This window comes from Mesoplodon densirostris, chromosome 4, assembly GCF_025265405.1.
Source record: "Mesoplodon densirostris isolate mMesDen1 chromosome 4, mMesDen1 primary haplotype, whole genome shotgun sequence".
Taxonomy (NCBI): domain Eukaryota; kingdom Metazoa; phylum Chordata; class Mammalia; order Artiodactyla; family Ziphiidae; genus Mesoplodon; species Mesoplodon densirostris.
Window position 1 is genome coordinate 168,277,575 of NC_082664.1, and position 19,174 is coordinate 168,296,748.

Genomic DNA, 19,174 nt, shown 5'->3' on the forward strand with positions numbered 1-19,174 from the left:
AAATGAAGGTAGAGAAAATAGGATAAAATGTTATCCTTCCCCTACGTCTCACATTCTCACATTTATCAAAATAAATTACTGTGCTGATGAAATATATAGATATATATACATTCCTCTATCTGGAAGTGTAAGAAATGTATGGCAGTGACTTTTCTCTATATAGTATCATAAAGAATAGATTTGCAAATAATTGACACAAATAATTATGACATTATCAAGACATGCAGAGCACAAATTTCATTTAATTGCTTTTACACCACACCAGAAGGCATTACAGGGACATGAGTGAATAGAAGCAAGTTGGAACTTCAACAGAGAGCTGCTTTCTTAACATCAGCAACAGAGGCTTTTATCTTAGCTTCAAATTTGTTCCACATGGTAAAGAAGAGTTCTGAAAATAAACCAAGTTGTTATGTTTTTCATTTAATTGAACTTCTAATATACACACAAGCATTTCTAAAACTTTCAGCTTTGTGCATCTCTCATCATTAGAGTACATTCTACACTAATTGCATGGCTTTTTTCAAAATATTATCCAGAGATTTTGGTTTTCAAAATCAATGATCTTTCTCTCAATGCTTAAAAAATTCATTTTAGCTGAACCTTGACAAAAAATCTCTCCTTTAGTAAACTTTGGTTGGGTTCCTCTAAGACTTCTTTTCAAGCAGGCCTCATACTTGGCCCTGTCCTTGGCCTGCCTTCATCAAGAAGGCTGTTAGGGTAATTTAGTAGGAATCCCCCACCCCTGATGCTTCCTCTTAGTAATGTTACATCCACTGATCCACTCACTTACTCTCCTCATTGGCTATAAATCCCCAGCTGTTTTTGCTATGTTTGGAGTTGAGTTCAGTCTTTGTCCACTACTGCAAGAGTGTCAAATAAAGTCTTCATTACCATTTTAAACAAATATCAGAATAATTTTTTTAAAATAACATTGTAAAGCTGGCTATTATGGACTATAGCCTTTTGGTGGGATATATACTAGAGATTAAAATCCTGGACTTTAGGGTCCAATTTTATGGGTTCCCATCCTTTATCTGCTGCTAATCTGCTCTATGACCTTGAGCAATTTAAATGAACTTGTGTCCTTGATTCTCAAATGATGAATACATGCTCTGAACTGACAGACTTAACCATGAGACTGTATGTACACATGAGAGCCTGTCCACACATAGTTTCTACCACTCTGACCCATGCCCAAACTGAAAGGCTTGGGAATTCTAAGATAGGAATTATGCTTGTATTCTGGGGAACTGAGAAAGTTGACCATGGGCACCCAGCCTGTAGCTTGCCATCTGCAACTCAGGCACCTGACTGGCTGTCTGGAAGGTGATAGGAGGGTAGAAAAGGTATGGGAGAGAGAACAATCACAATGCTTTTTCTCTTCCCCGTCTGTATGTTCAGAGATAGCAGTCTATGTCTCCGTGAAACTCTTGAGTTGTGGGTTCCTGCCATTCGATTAAAGCAATGATAGACTTCAAAATGTCAAGCAGCTGCATGGACCAGGATTTCACTCAATAAGAAGCTATCAATATCCTGGATGCTAGTGACCAATACCCCTATTCCCTGGCCCAGTGATTCAGCCATTTCTGTTGAAAATTCATATCCTATAAGTTACAGTTACTGCCTACACCCTGTTTAAAAATTCCATTTATTTGCCACTGTAGTGCTCACTGACCTAGAGAGGAGCATAACAAACTGAGAATTGTTTTCTAAATCAGAAAACAATTGCATGATGCCCCTGCCTCAGGAACTTAACTGTGTAATCTGGTATCTAGGAAACTACTCTCTCTCCACACCTGAAATCATGGCCCTGTGCAAGAAGTTAGCCACCAATATACAGAGGGGGAAAATATGTTCCTTGAACCACACCCCTCCCCGCAAGTAATCTCATGTTCTTGGAAAGAAAAATAAGGATTTTTGCCTCTCATCAAATACTAAAATATCAAGTGGTTACATTTAGATTACTATCTGCTCCTGTTGCTCTCTAATCTCCTGGACCAGCTCTATGAGACATGTTGGAACTGAATGTTTAAGATACCAATAATATGATTTCAATTAAGGATTGTGACAAATAGAAAATGGAATGCTTAGAGGTACTCTCGCCAACTGAATAAGCCTCAACAGCGTGAATGATCACATAATTTTTATGAACAAAAAATTATTCTACTACCTTCTGGACAGAGCTTGTTTATAAAGATGTTATTCTAATTTACCTACCAAAGCAGACCTCACATTAAACTTTGGATTAGGTAGTCCAGATCTCTCTTTAGCAGTACCATTTTTAGAACAACCATAGTAAAAAATGTATTCAGAAGTCTAGAGAAATACTCACTGAGCCTTTTTCAGTTTACTTAAAGCATTAATATGATCTCTAAAAGTTTTTAGGTTTTGAGTGAATCACAATAAAACCAAAGGAATTATTGAATTTCTAGTCATCATTAGATATTCATTCTTATAACTGTGCCCTGACTACTAATTATCTGACCTTCTCAAGGACAGATGAGACTTGCCTTGTCTTTGAAGGCAACCAAAGCCTTCCAAAGGCTGTAGCCTACTCACTTTTGCCCACTAATCCTGGCTGAATTTGAGCTATTCAGAGTCTGTGGTTGAAACTGACATCATCTGCTCAATATTAAGGGCCATCCTGCTATCCTAAGAAGCATTACGTCTTATCCAACAGCTCTGCTGAAATACTACTCCTGCTCCTACTTCTCCTGGGAGATATATTTAGTTGTACTGGTCATTAATCAGTAAAAAGGTTTTCTATATGTCCTTCTGGATAGCTCACTGCCTTCCCAGGTCCTGACTGGTTGCTGGATCACTGATAATTCTTGAGTTGTGCTGTCCAATATAGGAGCCACAAACCGTGCATTGCTATTTAGATCTAAACTAATTAAAATATACTAACCACATTTTAAGAGCTCAATAGCTGCATATGGCTCATAGCTCCCATATTGGAGGGCACAGATATAGAACATTTCCATTATCATAGGAAATTCTGTTGGGGAGTGCTTGGAGAGGAAGTTGTAATTGCCATGAACGAGGTGGTATGGGAGAAGAAACATTTAAGTGAACCCAATATAGACTGAATCTATTTATTGGGCCCCACTAGGCTAGTAGCTACAAGATCCGGATTAAAAAAAAAAATCAGCCACAACCACTTGTATATGGGCTGAGGTATCAGTTGATTTCCCTTATATCATCAAATAATAAGCATCATGGTGCTCAACTCTGGCTGCACTGTTTAATCACCTAAGGAGAATCTGGTTTAATTGGTCTGGGGCTGGGGCAGAGAATTGGTAGCTTTCAAAGCACCCCAGGTGAATCCTATTTTGTAGATAGGCTTGAAAAGCACTGATTTAGCACATATATTAGCTCATTTAATCAAATGATCACATAATTGATGTATAAATTATATTCACTGTTATCTGGATAGTCCACAGAAGCAAACTGAGAAGTTGGATTGGGTCCAGCAATCAGCATTCATAGGATCAGACTGCTATGCTGAATTTATGTTAGAAAAATAATTCTAGAGAGAAGTATAAAATTTGCATTGCTCACAATCCAATTGGCCACTTGCAACAACAATTCTCCTATTCATTTCTGCATATATTCTCTCTAAAACCCTCACAAAAGTTATTAATACATATTATTTTTATATTACCTCTGGGACCTTTCACAGTTTCAGTAATTAGTGAAGAATTCCTCCATTTATTTTCTCTTGACTGATACTTTATGCTCACTCAACTGATGATTTCTTCTTGCCATGTAAGTTGTACTTTTTTTTTACTACTGTATAAAATATAAATAATATTTTATAATGAGAGATTATAGAGGATAGTCACTATTTCATCAACTTTATTCCACTCTATATTGTTTCTATAGAAATCCAAATTTCCTTATTAAATACTGATACAAAACATAACTCCAAAATACTTAGGTTAATATTATTACTTACTGCTCTAATTCTTGCTGACGAAATATAGTAACATTCAAGGTACAAAAGGATTTTCTATAAGTTTAAATACCTATGTCAGTAATAATCCAGACTGGATTATAGACAGTTTCATCCAATAATATTTATGCTTCCCAGGGCACAGTAAAAATGTGGTTAAAAATAATATCTTAACTATTACTAAAATTGCTAATAACATTGGCTGTTACATATATGTATACAATATTATACATTATTATAAACATATATATACAATATTATACATTATTATAATAATAAGATTGTTAACAACAATATTATTAACATTGGTTGGCAAGATTCATGTCTTTAAAATTCTTATCACTTGATTTTGTCTCATTACAAATTCCACAGAATATGCTCCCACACATATCAATTAGGTTATTGTCATGGGGCATTTATGTTTATTTCCTTTCCATTTTGAAATTGGTTGTGCAGTGTTTAAACATTGCTATTTTGAATCAGGTGAATATTTTCATCATTTGTAATTTATTCAATAAAAGACCGCTGTAACTTTTTCAAACTTAGGAAAAAGGGAAAGCCATTCAAACTCACCCTCCATGATCTGGGTCTACCCTGTTTATTCAGGATCTTTCTCATTATTGTTCAATAAGCAGCATCCACTCAAGGCAGTGTTATTTTCATAAGGCTTCCACTCTTGCAATTTCATTGCTGTCTCGACGAATTTGCTCATGTTATTTATTTTGCCCAGAATTAATTTATTCTCAAAAGTATGGGTGGGGTAGAGATTTTCGGGTAGCAGTATATGGCACTTTAAAGGAAAATTATTGTGTGATTAAAAAAATAGTTCTATTAAATTTCATTATAGTTGATATAATTTTTATTATATGTGACAGCATGAAAAACAGAATATTATATACAAATATTAACAATGGAAATGGAAAAGAGTACATAAATCTAACTACCTATGTTTCTATAGAAATGTTTCTCCAATTTTAGCCTGCGTCAGAATACCCAGAGAACCTGTTAAACAAATTAGTGGCTTTGAACCCCACAGCTTCTATTTCAGTAGGTCTGGAGTGGGGTCCAAGAATTTGTATTTCTAGTAATTTCCTAGTTAATGCCCAGGCTGCCAGTCCAGGGACCACACTTTGAGAAGCATTGATAGAGGACTTCAAAAAGTTCAAGTTCACTAGAATACTGCTTTTTGGAATGCATAAAATGTATATACTATGTATATACTATGCTTTTCAAAAGATCAGTCAGTTTTAAATAAGTCAGTTTCTGAGCTTCAAAAGAAAGGAATCAAAAGAAATCAGTTTCAGGGAAGAAACAGTGGCAATTCCTTTTAGGTGGAAGACTCATATCTCTGAACTGATGGAGTCAAGATTGGATTATAAAATATATGCTGACCTCAATGATGTATGTTGCAACATTGTTATAGAAAGAAAACTGGAAACAACCAAAGTGCCCATTTAACAGAGGCCTAGTAAAGTAATATACTTTTACTGCCAATAATAACATATTTGTGGTATGCTCAGATATAAAAGACTTAAAAAGAATTAGGTTGATTTGGATATGCTGATGTGGAAATATTTTCAAGATATATTATTATGCTTTAAAAAGTAAAGGAACAAAAAAGATGCATAATTTCTTTGAATAAATAATGATAGAGGTGATGTCAGCAAGATAGAGGGCTAGGAGGTCCCAATGCTTGTCTCCTACACAAACAAGCAAAATAATAAACGAACAGCTGCAAACCAATGAAAATAGCTCTAGGAGAGCTCTGCACTACAAAGAAAAAGCAGCATAAATCTGGAGGAGCTCAAAATCCAAGGATGGCTGCATAGAAAAATGCAGGAAGCATTTTACCTGAGTCACCTCATCTTCTAGCCCAGGCCAGCTAGGAGGGATCCCCTCAGAGGAATTGCACCCCATGAGGAAAAGGAGAGGAGAACCCCAGCAAGCCTCACTGCCATGGGGAACTCCCACATATGCACCAGTGCTAATCCCAAACTGATTGAGTTGCCTGGAGTCCCCGTGCTACCACACCCCTCCCCCATTACTCCCCAGGGTTAGAGCTGTCACGGTAGTAAGACCTGTCCCCAGGACCCAGTTGCTGCTGTGCCCCATTCTCTGAGATTGGGAAGCCATAGCGCCTTACTGCCTATGGAACCAGATGAGCTGCCACTGCTCTGAGACTCACCCCAGGTCCTAGGTTGTGGCTTTGACTTACCATTACCAGGCCAAGCTGCTGCTGCTCTGTACTCCACCCTCTGTAGCCATTATCTGGACCCATCTGGCTTTAATGGGTTATCAGCTGGATGCACTGCTGCTGCTCTGTGACTGCCTCCCTGGGCCAGAGTTGGGGCTTTGACACACCATCCCCATACCATGCTGCTACTGCACTCTGCTCCCTGAGCCCAAGCCACTACTGCACCCTGTCATCCCAGGGCCCATGCTGTAGCTGAGTCCCCCTCTCTCCCCAAGTCACTGCAGCAAACCTCGATTCCATAGGAGATGTGCACATGCCCACACCTCAGACTCTAGTGCCAGACAAGAACACTATAAGAAAAAATTATACGCCAATCCCTGATAACCATACATGCAAAAATTCTTAACAAAATACTAGCAAATAGAATTCAAGAGAACATTTAAAGGATCATAAGCCACGATCAAGTGGGATTCATCCCTGGGATGCAAGGACGATTCAATATAGCAAATTAATAAATGTGATATGCCCCATTAACAAAATTAAGGATAAAAATCGTATAATCAATTCAATAGGTGAAGAAAAAATTTAACAAATTTCAACACCCATTCATGATAAAAGGTTTCAACAAGTTAGGTATAGAAGGAATATACCTAATAAAGGCCATATATGACAAGCTCACAGCTAACATACTCAATGGTGTTAAGTTAAAACCTTTTTCATCCAACATCAGGAACAAGACAAGGATGCCAACTCTAACCATTTCTACTCAAAATAGTACTGGAAGTTCTAGCCACAGCAATTAGAGAAAAAAAAGAAATAAAACACATCCACATCAGAAAGGAAGAAGTAAAATGTAGTTGTTTTCGGATGACATGATTTTATATATAGAAGATCCAAAAGACTCCACAAAAAAACTTAAAACTAACAAATGAATTCAACAGAGTTGCAGGATACAAAAATCAACCTACAGAAATCAGTTGAATTTCTATATACTAACAGTGAAACATCTGAAAGAGAAAATAAGAAAAAAAATCCATTTTACAACAGCATGAAAAAAATACTTAAGAATAAATTTAAGCAAAAACACTTTACCTTGAAAATTATAAGACAATGAGGAAAGGAACTAAAGAAGACACAAATAAATGGTAAGATATCCTGTGTTCTTGAATTGGAAGAATTAATATTGTGAAAATGTCCACACAAAGCCATGAAAAGATGCTCAGCCTCACTAATTATTAGAGAAATGCAAATCAAAAACACAAATTACCTCACACCTGTCAGAATGGCTATCATCAAAAAAGTCTACAAATAACAAATGTTGGCAAGGATCTGGAGAAACGGGAACCATCATACACTGTTGGTGGGAATGTAAATTGGTGCAGCCACTATGGAAAACAGTATGGAGCTTCCGTAAAAAAACTAAAAATGGAACTACGGTATGATCCAGCAATTCCTCTCCTGGGTATATATTCGGAAAAAAGTGAAAACACTAATTTTTTTTTTTTTTTTTTTTTTTTGCGGTATGCGGGCCTCTCACTGCTGAGGCCTCTCCCGTTATGGAGCACAGGCTCCGGACACGCAGGCCCAGCAGCCATGGCTCACGGGCCCAGCCGCTCCGCGGCACGTGGGATCTTCCCAGGCCGGGGCACGAACCCGTGTCCCCTGCATCGGCAGGCGGACTCTCAACCACTGCGCCACCAGGAAAGCCCAAAACACTAATTTGAAAAGATACATGTGCCCCAATATTCATAGCAGCACGATTTACAAGAGCCAAACACAGAAGCAACCCATGTACCCATCAACAGATGAATGGATTAAGTAGATGTGGTGGGTATATATACAGTGGTCATAAAAAGAATACTACCATCTCACTCCCTCCTGCGAGAACACCAGAATCACAACTAGTTGCTGGACAATCACTGACAGGAAGACACTGGAACTCACCAAAAAAGATACCCCACATCCAAAGACAAAGGAGAAGCCACAATGAGAGGGGAGGAGGGGCACAATCACAGTAAAATCAAATCCCATAACTGCTGGGTGGGTGATTCACAGACTGGAGAACACTTATACCACAAAAGTCCACCCACTGGAGTGAAGGTTCTGAGCCCCACGTCAGGCTTCCCAACCTGGGGGTTCAGAAACGGGAGGAGGAATTCCTAGAGAATCAGACTTTGAAGTCTAGTGGGAATTGACTGCAGGACTTCGACAGGACTTGGGGGAACAGAGACTCCACTCTTGGAGGGCACACACAAAGTAGTGTGCACATCGGGACCCAGGGGAAGGAGCAGTGACCCCACAGGAGACTGAAACTGACCTACCTGCTAGTGTTGGAGGGTGTCCTGCAGAGGCAGGGGCGGGGGGAAGGAGCAGTGACCCCACAGGAGACTGAGCCTGACCTACCTGCTAGTGTTGGAGGGCGTCCTGCAGAGGCAGGGGTGGGGGGACTGTGGCTCACCGTGGGGACAAGGACACTGGCAGCAGAAGTTCTGGGAAGTAGTCCTTGGCATGAACCCTCCCAGAGTCTGTCATTAGCTCCACCAAAGAGCCAAGGTAGGCTCCAGTGTTGGGTTGCCTCAGGCCAAACAACCAACAAGGAGGGAACCCAGCCCCACCCATCAACAATCAAGTGGATTAAAGTTTTACTGAGCTCTACCCACCAGAGCAACAGTCAGCTCTACCCACCACCAGTCCCTCCCATCAAGCCTCTTAGATAGACCCATCCACCAGAGGGCAGAGACCAGAAGAAAGAAGAACTACAATCCTGCAGCCTGTGGAACAAGGACCACATTCACAGAAAAAGAGACAAGATGAAAAGGCAGAGGGCTATGTACCAGATAAAAGAACAAGATGAAACCTGAGAAAAACAACTAAATGAAGTGGAGATAGGCAACATTCCAGAAAAAGAATTCATAATAATGATAGTGAAGATGATGCAGGACCTCGGAAAAAGAACGGAGGCAAAGATGGAGAAGATGCAAGAAACATTTAACAAAGACCTAGAAGAATTAAAGAACAAACAGAGATGAACAATACAATAACTGAAATGAAAACTACACTAGAAGGAATCAATAGCAGAATAACTGAGGCAGAAGAACGGATAAGTGACCTGGAAGACAGAATGGTGGAATTCACTGCTGCGGAACAGAATAAAGGAAAAGAATGAAAAGAAAGGAAGACAGCCTAAGAGACCACTGGGACAACATTAAACGCAACAACATTCACATTATAGGGGTCCCAGAAGGAGAAGAGAGAGAGAGAAAGGACCAGAGAAAATATTTGAAGAGATTATAGTCAAAAACTTCCCTAACATGGGAAAGGAAATAGCCACCCAAGTCCAGGAAGTGCAGTGAGTCCCATATAGGATAAACCCAAGGAAAAACATGCCAAGACACATAGTAATCAAATTGGCAAAAATTAAAGACAAAGAAAAATTATTGAAAGCAGCAAGGGAAAAATGACAAATAACATACAAGGGAACTCCCATAAAGTTAACAGCTGATTTCTCAGCAGAAACTCTACAAGCCAGAAGGGAGTGGCATGATATACTTAAAGTGATGAAAGGGAAGAACCTACAACCAAGATTACTCTACCAGGCAAGGACCTCATTCAGATTTGATGGAGAAATCAAAATCTTTGCAGACAAGCAAAGGCTAAGAGAATACAGCACCACCAAACCAGCTCTACAACAAATACTAAAGGAATTTCTCTAAGTGGGAAACACAAGAAAAGGATCTACAAAAACAAACCCAAAACAATTAAGAAAATGCTCATAGGAACATACGTACTGGTAATTACCTTAAACGTGAATGGATTAAATGCTCCAACCAAAAGACACAGGCTTGCTGAATGGATACAAAAACAAGATCCATATATATGCTGTCTTCAAGAGACCCCCTTCAGACCTAGGGACACATACAGACTGAAAGTGAGGGGATGGAAAAAGATATTCCATGCAAATGGAAATCAAAAGAAAGCTGGAGTAGCTATACTCATATCAGATAAAACAGACTTTAAAATAAAGAATGTTACAAGAGACAAGGAAGGACACTACATAATGATCAAGGGATTAATCCAAGAAGAAGATATGACAATTATAAATATATATGCACCCAACATAGGAGCACCTCATTACATAAAGCAACTGATAACAGCTGTAAAAGCGGAAATCGACAGTAACACAAAAATAGTGGGGGACTTTAACACCTCACTTACACCAATGGACAGATCATCCAAAATGAAAATAAATAAGGAAACAGAAGCTTTAAAAGACACAATAGACCAGATAGATTTAACTGATATTTATAGGACAATCCATCCCAAAACAGCAAATTACACTTTCTTCTCAAGTGTGCACGGAACAGTCTCCAGGATAGATCACATCTTGGGTCACAAATCAAGCATCAGTAAATTTAAGAAAATTGCAATCATATCAAGCATCTTTTCTGACCACAACGCTATGAGATTAGAAATGAAATACAGGGAAAAAAACGTAAAAAACACAAACACATGGAGGCTAAACAATACGTTACTAAATAACCAAGAGAGCACTGAAGAAATCGAAGAGGAAATCAAAAAATACCTAGAGACAAATGACAATGAAAACACGACGATCCAAAACCTATGGGATGCAACAAAAGCAGTTCTAAGAGGGAAGTTTATAGCTCTACAAGCCTACCTCAAGAAACAAGAAAAATTGCAAGTAAACAATCTAACCTTACACCTGCAGGAACTAGAGAAAGAACAAACAAAACCCAAAGTTAGCAGAAGGAAAGAAATCATAAAGATCAGAGCAGAAATAAATGAAATAGAAACAAAGAAAACAATAGCAAAGATCATAAAACTAAAAGATGGTTCTTTGAGAAGATAAACAAAATTGATAAACAATTAGCCAGACTCATCAAGAAAAAGGGGGAGAGGACTCAAATCAATAAAATTAGAAATGAAAAAGAAGTTACAACAGACATTGCAGAAATACAAAGCATCCTAAGAGACTACTACAAGCAACTCTATGCCAATAAAATGGACAACCTGGAAGAAATGAACAAATTCTTAGAAAGGTATAACCTTCCAAGACTGAACCAGGAAGAAACAGAAAATATGAACAGACCAATCACAAGTAATGAAATTGAAACTATGATTAAAAATCTTCCAACAGGGCTTCCCTGGTGGTGCAGTGGTTGAGAGTCCGCCTGCCGATGTAGGGGACACAGGTTCATGCCCTGGTCTGGGAAGATCCCACATGCCGCGGAGCGGCTGGGCCCATGAGCCATGGTCACTGAGCCTGTGCGTCTGGAGCTGGTGCTCCGCAACGGGAGAGGCCACAGCAGTGAGAGGCCCGCGTACTGCAAAACAAAACAAAACAAAACAAAACAAAAAAATAAAGGGCTTCCCTGGTGGCGCAGTGGTTGAGAGTCCGCCTGCCGATGCAGGGGACACGGGTTCGTGCCCTGGTCCGGGAAGGTTCCACATGCCACGGGGTGGCTGGACCCATGAGCCATGGCTGCTGAGCCTGCGCGTCCGCAACAGGAGAGGCCACAACAGTGAGAGGCCCGTGTACAGCAAAAAAACAAACAAACAAACAAAAAACCAAAAAACTTCCAACAAAAAAAAGTCGAGGACCAGATGGCTTCACAGGTGAATTCTATCAAACATTTAGAGAAGAGCTAACACCCATCCTTCTCAAACTCTTCCAAAAAACTGCAGAGGAAGGAACACTCCCAAACTCATTCTATGAGGCCACCATCAGCCTGATACCAAAACCAGACAAAGATACTACAAAAAAAGAAAATTACAGACCAATATCACTTATGAATATAGATGCAAAAATCCTCAACAAAATACTAGCAAACAGAATCCAACAACACATTAAAAGGATCGAACACCATGATCAAGTCAGATTTATCCCAGGGATGCAAGGATTTTTCAATATACGCAAATCAATCAATGTGATACACCATATTAACAAATTGAAGAATAAAAACCATATAATCATCTCAATAGATGCAGAAATAGCTTTTGACAAAATTCAACACCCATATATGATATAAACTCTCTAGAAAGTGGGCACAGAGGGAACCTACCTCAACATAATAAAGGCCATACATGACAAACCCACAGCAAACATCATTCTCAATGGTGAAAAACTGAAAGCATTTCATTTAAGATCAGTAATGAGACAAGGATGTCCACTCTCACCACTATTATTCAACATAGTTTTGGAAGTCCTAGCCACGGCAATCAGAGAAGAAAAAGAAATAAAAGGAATACAAATTGGAAAAGAAGAAGTAAAACTGTCACTGTTTGCAGATGACATGATACTATACATAGAGAATCCTAAAAATGCCACCAGAAAACTACTAGAGCTACTCAATGAATTTGGTAAAGTTGCAGGATATAAAATTAATGCACAGAAATCTCTAGCATTCCTATACACTACTGATGAAAAATCTGAAAGAGAAATTATGTAAACACTCCCATTTACCATTGCAACAAAAAGAATAAAATACCTAGGAATAAACCTATCTAGGAAAACAAAAGACCTGTATGCAGAAAATTATAAGACACTGATGAAAGAAATTAAAGATGATACCAACAGATGGAGAGATGTACAATGTTCTTGGATTGGAAGAATCAATATTGTGAAAATGACTATACTACCCAAAGCAATCTACAGATTCAATGCAATCCCTATCAAATTACCAATGGCATTTTTTAAGGAACTAGAACAAATCATCTCAAAATTTGTATGTAGACACAAAAGAACCCGAATAGCCAAAGCAGTCTTGAGGGAAAAAGATGGAGCTGGAGGAATCAGACTCCCTGACTTCAGACTATACTACAAACCTACAGTAATAAGGCAATATGGTACTGGCACAAAAATAGAAACACAGATCAATTAAACAAGATAGAAAGCCCAGAGATAAACTCACGCACCTATGGTCAATTAATCTATGACAAAGGAGGCAAAGATATACAATGGAGAAAACAGAGTCTCTTCAATAACTGGTGCTGGGAAAACTGGACAGCTACATGTAAAAGAATGAAATTAGAACATTTCCTAACACCATACACAAAAGTAAACTCAAAATGGATTAGAGACCTAAATGTAAGACCGGACACTATAAAACTCTTAGAGGAAAACATAGGAAGAACATTCTTTGACATAAATCACAGCAAGATCTTTTTTGATCCACCTCCTAGAGTAATGGAAATAAAAACAAAAGTAAACAAATGGGACCTAATGAAACTTCAAAGCTTTTGCACAGCAAAGGAAACCATAAACAAGATGAAAAGACAACCCTCAGAATGGGGGAAAATATTCGCAAACGAATCAACGAACAAAGGATTAACCACCAAAATATATAAACAGCTCATGCAGCTCAATATTAAAGACACAAACAACGCAATCCAAAAACGGGCAGAAGACCGAAATAGACATTTCTCCAAAGAAGACATACAGATGGCCAAGAAGCACATGAAAAGTTGCTCAGCATCACTAATTATTAGAGAAATGCAAATCAAAACTACAATGAGGTATCACCTCATACCAGTTAGAATGGGCATCATCATAATATCTACAAACAATAAATGCTGGAGAGGGTGTGGAGAAAAGGGAACCCTCTTGCACTGCTGGTGGGAATGTAAATTGATACAGCCTCTATGGAGAACAGTATGGAGGTTGCTTAAAAAACTAAAAATAGAATTACCATATGATTCAGCAATCCCACTGCTGGGCATATACCCAGAGAAAACCATAATTCAAAAAGACACATGCACCCCAATGTTCACTGCAGCACTATCTACAATAGCCAGGTCATGGAAGCAACCTAAATGCCCATCGACAGACGAATGGATAAAGAAGTTGTGATACATATATACAATGGAGTATTACTCAGCCATAAAAAGGAATGAAATTGAGTCATTTTTTGAGGCATGGATGGATCTAGAGACTGTCATACAAAGTGAAGTAAGTCAGAAAGAGAAAAACAAATATCGTATATTAACACATGTATGTGGAATCTAGAAAAATGGTACAGATGAACCGGTTTGCAGGGCAGAAGTTGAGACACAGATGTAGAGAACAACTGTATGGACACCAAGGGGGAAACCCGTGTTGGGGTGGGGATAGTGGTGTGCTGAATTGGGCAACTGGGAATGACAGGTATATAAAACTGATGACTAATAAGAACCTGCAGTATAAACAAACAAACAAAAAACCCAACTAACACTAAACTTTCTTGGGTTATTTGTATGGAAATATGTTAATATAAGTGTTTGAGACATTACATGAAATTTCTAAAAATCTTTTATGTTCTGTTATAATGTTGTAAGTCATAATTCTAGTTATTACTTTAAAATGTATATCTCAGAAATAACTAAATTTCCTTGTCAATTGCATTATTATGAACTTTCATCAAATCTTTAACCATGGTCATTTTTAAGTCTTTTGCCACTTACATACAGTTCTGGGTGTACTCTGATGCTTTCACAAAAATGTTCCTATGAAAGGGTTTCATCTTCAAGGAATTCATGGAAAAGACTCTGACAAGTACAGGTTTCTGGTAACTGACTATACTGCTGAACTAAATGAATAAGCATTTTCAGAACTCTAATGGAAAACTGATGAATTCATGAAAGTGCTAACAAAAGATCAAGATGAAAAAAAAATTAATTACATGGGACTGAGTGAAATGATGAGGATGATTATAATTTTTGTGATTTCTGTTTCAATTAAAAAAAAAGAGGGCTTCCCTGGTGGTGTAGTGGTTGAGAGTCTGCCTGCTGATGCAGGGGACACGGGTTCGTGCCTGTTCGGGAGGATCCCACATGCTGCGGAGCAGCTCAGCCCATAAGCCGTGGCTGCTGAGCCTGCATGTCTGGAGCCTGTGCTCCACAACGGGAGAGGCCACAACAGTGAGAGGCCCGCGTGCCGCAAAAAAAAAAAAAAAAAAAAAAAAAAAAAAAAAAAGAAAATCCCAGAAGCACTCAGAGGCAAAAAATATATGAATCAATTTTCACAGCAAAGTAAAGGAGCTGTTACAGTGGAGGATTACTGGACTGAATGTCAATATTATGACATAGTATGAGTGTGTTTCTTGTTTGCTTATTGCAATCATTGTTGCTTTTGTTGTGGTCATCCATTTACAATGCCTGGTGTCAGTTTATTTATCTCTTGTAAAAATAAAATACAGTGTGTGTGAAAGAAAAAAAGAATACTACCATTTGCAGCAACATGGATGGACTTAGAGAATATTATGCTTAGTGAAATAAATCAGGGAAAAAATGATATATGATATCACTTATATGTGGCATCTGAAAATAATACAAGTGAATATACATTTACTAAACAGAAACAGACTCACAGATATAGAAAACGAAGTTGTGGTTATCAAAGGGGAGAGAGAAGGAGAGGAGGGATAAATTAGGGGTATGGGATGAACAGATACTAACTACTATATATAAAGTAGATAAGCAGCAGGATATACTATATAGCACAGATAATTTTCATTATCTTGTATTAACCTATTATGCAATATAATCTGCAAAAATACTGAATGACTATGCTGTACACCTGAAACTAACACCATATTGGAAATCAACTATACTTCAATAAAAGAAATAGAAATGTCTTTCAATAGAGGAATGGTTAAATAAGTTATAGCACATTCATATGATAAAATATGAAGCAACTTAAAGGTGTGAGAAATGAAAGAAATCTGTATCAATTTATTTGGATCAAAAAATTTCACAATTTGTATGGAAACACAACAGACCCCAAAGAGCCAAAGCAAACTTGAGAAAGAAAAACGGAGCTGGAGGAAATCAGGCTCCCTGACTTCGGACTATACTACAAAACTACAGTAATCAAGACAGTATGGTACTGGCACAAAAACAGAAATACAGATCAATGGAACAGGATAGAGCCCAGAGATAAACCCATGCACATATGGTCACCTTATCTTTGATAAAGGAAGCAAGAGTATACAATGAGAAAAGATAGCCTCTTCAATTAGTGGTGCTGGGAAAACTGGACAGCTACATGTAAAAGAATGAAATTAGAACACTTCCTAATACCATACACAAAAATAAACTCAAAATGGATTAAAGACCTAAATGTAAGGCCAGACACTATAAAACTCTTAGAGGAAAACATAGGCAGAACACTCCATAACATAAATCACAGCAAGATGACCCACCTCCTACAGAAATGGAAATAAAAACAAAAAGAAACAAATGGGACCTAATGAAACTTCAAAGCTTTTGCACAGCAAAGGAAACCATAAACAAGATAAAAAGACAACCCTCAGAATGGGAGAAAATATTTGCAAATGAAGCAACTGACAAAGGAGTAATCTCCAAAATTTACAAGCAGCTTGTGCAGGTCAACATCAAAAAAACAAACAACCCAATCTAAAAATGGGCAGAAGACCTAAATAGACATTTCCCCAAAGAAGATATACAGATGGCCAACAAACACATGAAAGGATGCTCAACATCACTAGTCATTAGAGAAATGCAAATCAAAACTACAATGAGGTAACCTCACACCGGTCAGAATGGCCATCATCAAAAAATCTACAGACAATAAATGCTGGAGAGGGTGTGGAGAAAAGGAAACCCTCTCGCACTGTTGGTGGGAATGTAAATTGATACAGCCACTATGGAGGAAAGGATGGAGGTTCCTTAAAAAACTAAAAATAGAACTACCATACGACCCAGTAATCCCACTACTGGGCATATACCCTGAGAAAACCATAATTCAAAAAAGGTCATGTACCATAATGTTCATTGCAGCACTATTTACAATAGCCAGGACATGGAAGCAACCTAAGTGTCCATCGACAAATGAATGGATAAAGAAGATGTGGCACATATATACAATGGAATATTACTCAGCCATAAAAAGAAATGAAATTGAGTTATTTGTAGTGAGGTGGATGGACCTAGAGACTGTCATACAGAGTGAAGTAAGTCAGAAAGTGAAAAACAAATACCGTATGCTAACACATATATATGGAAACTAAAAAAAAAAAAAAAGTTCTGATGAATTTAGGGGCAGGACAGGAATAAAGATGCAGACGTAGAAAAAGGACTTGAGGACATGGGGAGGGGGAAGGGTAAGCTGGGCCAAATTGAGAGAGTAGCACTGACATATATACACTACCAAATGTAAAACAGACAGCTAATGGGAAGCAGCTGCATCACACAGGGAGATCAGCTCGGTGCTTTGTGACCACCACAAAGGGTGGGATGCGCGGGTGAGAGGGAGAGACAAGAGAGGGGATATGGGGATATAGGTATGCATATAGCTGATTCACTTTGTTATACAGCAGAAACTAACAGAACATTGTAAAGCAATTATACTCCAATAAAGATGTTAAAAATTTTTACTTGGATCAGAGGTGAGGACAATCAATGCATATGATCCTCTTATTGTACAGAACATATATGTTCTCTGTGTGTGTGTCTGTGTGTGTGTATATGAAAAAATGTTTGGAAAAATATACTTGGCTTTGCTCCTAACAGGTTGTTGGGAGGAGAGGGCCTGTAGGTTTGAGGTGATTGGTAAATGGAGTCATTGGAAACATAGTATAAGGTTTTATTTCATATATCTTTGTATAGCATGGATTATTTTACCTTTATAGATAGGTTTTCTAGTTGTAGCGATCACAGCAGGCAGAATATCAAGTTCACCTTTCTTTTTGTTTACAGTCAAATTTTTTCGATGCCCTAAAAAATAAGTGTCACTAAATTATTCTAGAAATAACCTCATTTAAACTTTTAAAAAGTTAAAATAAATCTCATTAATCCACTTCTAAAGTACAGCTTCTGTATATTTTTTAAAATAATTTAGATAAAGCAGCTTTACTAACACAAATATTTTCTCTTTGATTTTTCCTTGCCGGGTATTTGATATTTATAATCATAAACAATAAGGGTGCAAATCAAGAAAAAGAAATAACTAAAAAACTATATAAAAATGTTAGAGAAAGAGCTTTTTAAATAGTATGTCAGTAAAAAAAATACTTAAGCAATCAAATCAATAAATTCTCAAGTAAAGTTTTTATCTCTACATATCTTTATGTTAAATAAAGCATATCTTTATTTAACAAAAAAAAGAAGTTTGTATTCCTACAGTGAAAAATCTAGTGCTAGAATGGAGGGAGAGATGCTATAGAAATGCTATTTTAAAGATACATATTTTGAGCACTGTTAAAAATAAAAGTATGTAATAATGAAAACAGTTTCAGTACGCTCACTTAGAGAAAAATACATTAAAATAAAATGCAGAATGTGCAATATTTAGATGGTAGTTTCTCAAAGTTAGTAGAAAAAATTACATCAATGTGTTTAATTCCCACAATATGTATCTTGCAGAGAAATAAACCATGATTATATAACACCACTGGAGCAATGGATAAGAAATAGGGTCTGTAAATTAGTTCTTAAATATTAGTGCATTAGATGGTTGGGAGATGATAATGAAAGGAAAGGAAGAAAATGAACATAATGTTTATTTTCCTTCATACTTACCCTCATGGTGACTCTTTCTATTGACCTTGCCTGGGATTGGACAAAAGAAGTATATATAAATATAAGGAAGAGGATTATAAGATGGGTTTATCTCAGTCATCTGCAGTATCTATAATAGTGTGTAAGAAAGGATGTTGAGAAAAAACTCGAGTTCCAATTTAGTGGTGGTGGGGAAGGAAGAGCCATGCCAGAGACACTACTCATCCACTAAGCATGCATGTATGTTAGATGAGCTTAATTCAGAATTTACTTTCACTTATGTTTTGCTAAACTGATAATATGACTAAGGCTAGTACAATCTGGTAACTTCCATATAATTAAATCTTTATTCATTGAAAACATCACATTGTACACTAAAAATATTACAAATTACCTGAATGTTCTTTATTCAGTGAAGGAAAGTGGAAGGTTTTATAAACACTTGACCCAGCCCTAGATGCTATATGAAGTACTTTTGGACGTTCAGTCACAAGGGGTGAAAAGTA

At 37.6% G+C, this 19,174-nt stretch overlaps 1 protein-coding gene across 9 annotated transcripts in view; it reads right to left on the reverse strand.

The window, feature by feature from the left end:
* Positions 1-335: 335 nt before the first annotated feature.
* CCDC7 (coiled-coil domain containing 7) overlaps positions 336-19,174 on the reverse strand; it is a 112,244-nt gene continuing 93,405 nt past the window's right edge. For 7 of the 9 annotated variants that reach the window (XR_009531671.1, XR_009531667.1, XR_009531666.1 and 4 more), the window contains 5 exons: positions 18,690-18,719; positions 17,793-17,885; positions 4,532-4,648; positions 3,668-3,795; positions 336-391 (listed from right to left, as the gene is read on the reverse strand). Coding sequence is in view for 1 of the 9 variants with exons in the window: in XM_060095434.1 (XP_059951417.1) it covers positions 4,702-4,748; positions 17,793-17,885; positions 18,690-18,719 (170 nt within the window). In the remaining 8 variants the exon portion in view is untranslated. Of the gene's footprint in view, positions 392-3,667; positions 3,796-4,531; positions 4,749-17,792; positions 17,886-18,689; positions 18,720-19,174 lie in introns of those variants that run through there. The other 2 variants (XR_009531669.1, XM_060095434.1) reach the window with 2 other exon arrangements.